Below are 3,410 nucleotides of genomic sequence, written 5' to 3' on the forward strand. Positions count from 1 at the left end.
TCTAAATAAGCATGGCTTTAGTGACGGCCATGTTGCCTATTTCTTGCAGTCGGGGACTTTCGTGCCACTTGATGCCGACTAAGGCCATCCTTTTCGCGCGGGCGACCCTGGGGCCGCCGTCCAGTCACTGGAACAGCTCCTGGTGCCGTGTCGACTAGCAAGTCTAGATTAAGACTTCTCCCTCTCCTTGCCGAGACAGTCATGTCGGGAGCAGTGATGACCTCAATTCAAGTATCAATTCAAGTATTTCAAGTAAGTCAAGTAAGTTGACTGCTCGATTTATTTCAAGTAAGTAAGTTCACGATGCCTAAAACTTGATATACTTGAAATGCTAGATTTCGTAGGATTTCTTGGGCGTCGATCTGGGGCGCGCAGATGAGGACATTCACAGCTCATCGGCCTATAGGGTATGAACTCAAGTCTCCGCGCTGATCGCACCAATGGAAGCCGGGGAGCGCGGCAGGGGTCGCGCCACATGTTCACGTGTTGTTTGCCCGTGCGGTCAAGACGCGTCTGATCTAGATCAGGGTCCAAGCCGTCCCCTCGCTTCTTTATAGAGCATGCTCTAATCAGGTTGCGACCCTCGGTCCGCCAGTGCCTCGCCATGGCAGCGCAACAGCAGTCTCTAGAAACGCTTTTGGGGAGTAACAGCCAACGCAAATCGCTTAAACAACAGCTTGACGATGCCTCTGTCAATGTTGAACCCGGGAGAGCGACACTTGCCGACCTTCCGGGAGTTCGTATCGGCTGCAAAAGATATATACCGGAAGAATATATCGCCAACAAGAATCGCAAAGGCCGACGGAGCTGGATTCAAGCGCATGGGTTCTTCCTCATAGAGATCAGTTCTGATTCGCGAACGTTGCAGACCTACTGGGTCTGCTCGAAATGCGATGAACAGGGGAAAAGCTCGTTGTTTGTCGCATCCAACACCACGTCGCCCATTGAGCATCTCCGAAGGTATATATATAGCTTCCGTACGAGCCAGACGTTTATGTTGCCAGCCTCTTACGAGATATAGGTCTCATATGATCACTCAAACGAACCATCCGTCGGGTGATGCGGACGAGGATACCTCTTGCGCTGACATTCACCCTCCCTCGAAACGACGCTGCCTAGAGCTTCCTACTGCAAGATCTAATGTCAATAAAGCCAAGGAGTTGACGGTCGGCTGGATTGTTACTGCCAATCTTCCTTTCACGGCTCCGTCGAATCCGTACTTGCGACGAATCCTTGAGCTACACGATGCGTCATTGGCAAAGGAAGTGCCATGGAACCGGCAGTCTGTGCGTGATACCATGCGGAAACTATTTGAGGTAAAGAAGAGAGCAGTCTCCAGTCAACTAGAGAAGGCAGTGACAAAGATTAGCTTTAGCTTTGACATGTGGACTTCTCCAAACCGTTACGCTTTCCTTGGCCTCCACGCTCACTATCTCGACGCTTCCTATCAAGTCCAATCGCGACTTCTCGCGCTGCGCCGTGTGTGGGGATCTCATTCCGGAGACAACCAAGCATCGACGATATATAACATATTCGGCGAGTACGGGATACGAGATCGGATAGGCGCGGGCGTCTGCGACAATGTCTCGTCAAATGACACATGCTTGGCAAGCCTCTATCGTCAACTTTCTCCTGTGATGACCGAAGAGGATGCTAGCAACCACCGAACACGATGCTTTGGACATATTATCAACCTTGCGGCTCGAGCATTTCTCTGGGGGAAAGACCCCGACTCATTTGAGCGAGAAGCCTTCACGGAAGCAGCTTTCCAAGTTAAAGAGCGTAGCTTCAATTTTGGCGGAAACGGGGCGCGGTAGGCAAGCTGCATAACGTGGTCCGGTTCGTCAGGGCCACCCCACAACGGCGAGAGTTGATGAAGTCTCTATCGTGCAACCGGTGCGACGAAGACGATTACCAGCTTTTTGAGGAGGAGCGGGCTGCCATCGACCTTGAGCTGATGCAGAACAATGAAACCAGATGGAATTCGACTTTTCTGATGATCCAGCGTGCCATTCGAAAACGTGAGCAGATTGACCATTTCATCGCGTATCTCGAAACGAAGACAGCCGAGCCACGGCAACGTGTGCCTGCCCAGGACCATCTTTCACCACAGGACTGGCTTCTCTTGACGGAGATACAGAGCCTACTTAAACCACTCTACGAGATCGCCTTGAGGTGCCAGGGTTGGGCTAAAGAAGGCCGATAAGGCGCCTTGTGGGAAGTGATGGTCGGAATGGAGTATTTGCTTAACTTCTTCGAGGAGCAAAAGCTGATATTCTCGCCGCCTGATGATAATTCTGATGAGCTACGCAATGCCAGAGCATCGGCAAGCACGAGTACGGCTTTTGAGTTCATATCTTCTGGCCCTACATCATTTTGCTAACAGATCCGCAGCACGTAGTACGCCACGAGCTGGCCAGGGTCGCGGACGTGAGAGGCACTTGCCACAGCACACTCGAGACGCATACACTGGTGCATCCTCGAAAGCCGAGAGACTTGATGACCATCGACGATGCATACAAATCTCTATCAACAACTGTTGGTCAAAGCTTGATGAGTACTACAGTCTTCTTGGCCAGTCTCCACTTTATACAGCTGCCGTTATTCTTCACCCGCGCTGGAATGTGTCCTGGCTTGAGGCGAACTGGACCAGCCGCGAGCAACTAGTATGGCTACGGGACGCTAAGAACAGTGTCCGGGCATTCTTCGATCAACATTATCCACCTGGAGAGCGGTCCGATCCAGCGAGAACCGCGATGGGTAAAGTGATGCGACAAGATGAGCCCAGTCAGTTCGATCAGTGGATGCAGAGCTACGATCACTACGCGATGGAAGAAGACGATGAGCTTGGAGCTTATATGAGGCAAGGGCCAGTCCGGCGAGAGAACCTTAACCCCATCCTTTGGTGGAGGGATCACCGAGAAGAATATCCACGTCTGAGCCAATTTGCCCTCGACATACTGGCAGTTCCTGCCATGTCTGGCGATCCTGAGCGAACTTTTAGCGTTACAAAGTTAACAGTAAGTTCGCAAAGGCACAGCTTGAGTCCCGAGATCATAGAGGAAATACAGTGTCTGCGGAACTGGCTAGGCCATCAAGCAATCACCGTGGGAGAGGTCGTAAGCTTTGGTGGGGAACTGATAGGTTGGGATGAAGAGGAGGTGTGATGCATTGTACCGGTAGGGTAATTTTATTCTCGCCTCAGATATCAAGTATATTAAGTATATCAATTCAATTCAAGTTAATCAAGTTTGCGGCCGATTTTATTTCAAGTAATTAAGTTACAGCCCCGAACTTGACTTACTTGAATTGAAGTCAGCGCTGGTCGGGAGCCCTCCACTACCAGCGGGTCAACGACAAGGTCGTCCATCTGGGAGTCGTCGCAGCTCACGACGTCCTCCTTGTTAAAA

The 3,410-nt window shown here is 51.2% G+C and overlaps 1 protein-coding gene across 1 annotated transcript; it reads left to right on the forward strand.

The window, feature by feature from the left end:
* Positions 1 to 604: 604 nt before the first annotated feature.
* Positions 605 to 3,167, forward strand: HRG_07072 (pol-like protein; the record flags this gene model as incomplete). The annotated part of the gene is made up of 3 exons (XM_044865543.1): positions 605 to 960; positions 1,022 to 1,782; positions 2,395 to 3,167. 3 exons carry the CDS (start codon positions 605 to 607, stop codon positions 3,165 to 3,167), a joined length of 1,890 nt encoding a protein of 629 aa, XP_044719505.1.
* Between the last annotated feature and the right edge of the window lie 243 nt (positions 3,168 to 3,410).

This window comes from Hirsutella rhossiliensis, assembly GCF_020360975.1.
Source record: "Hirsutella rhossiliensis strain HR02 chromosome Unknown scaffold00007, whole genome shotgun sequence".
NCBI lineage: Eukaryota > Fungi > Ascomycota > Sordariomycetes > Hypocreales > Ophiocordycipitaceae > Hirsutella > Hirsutella rhossiliensis.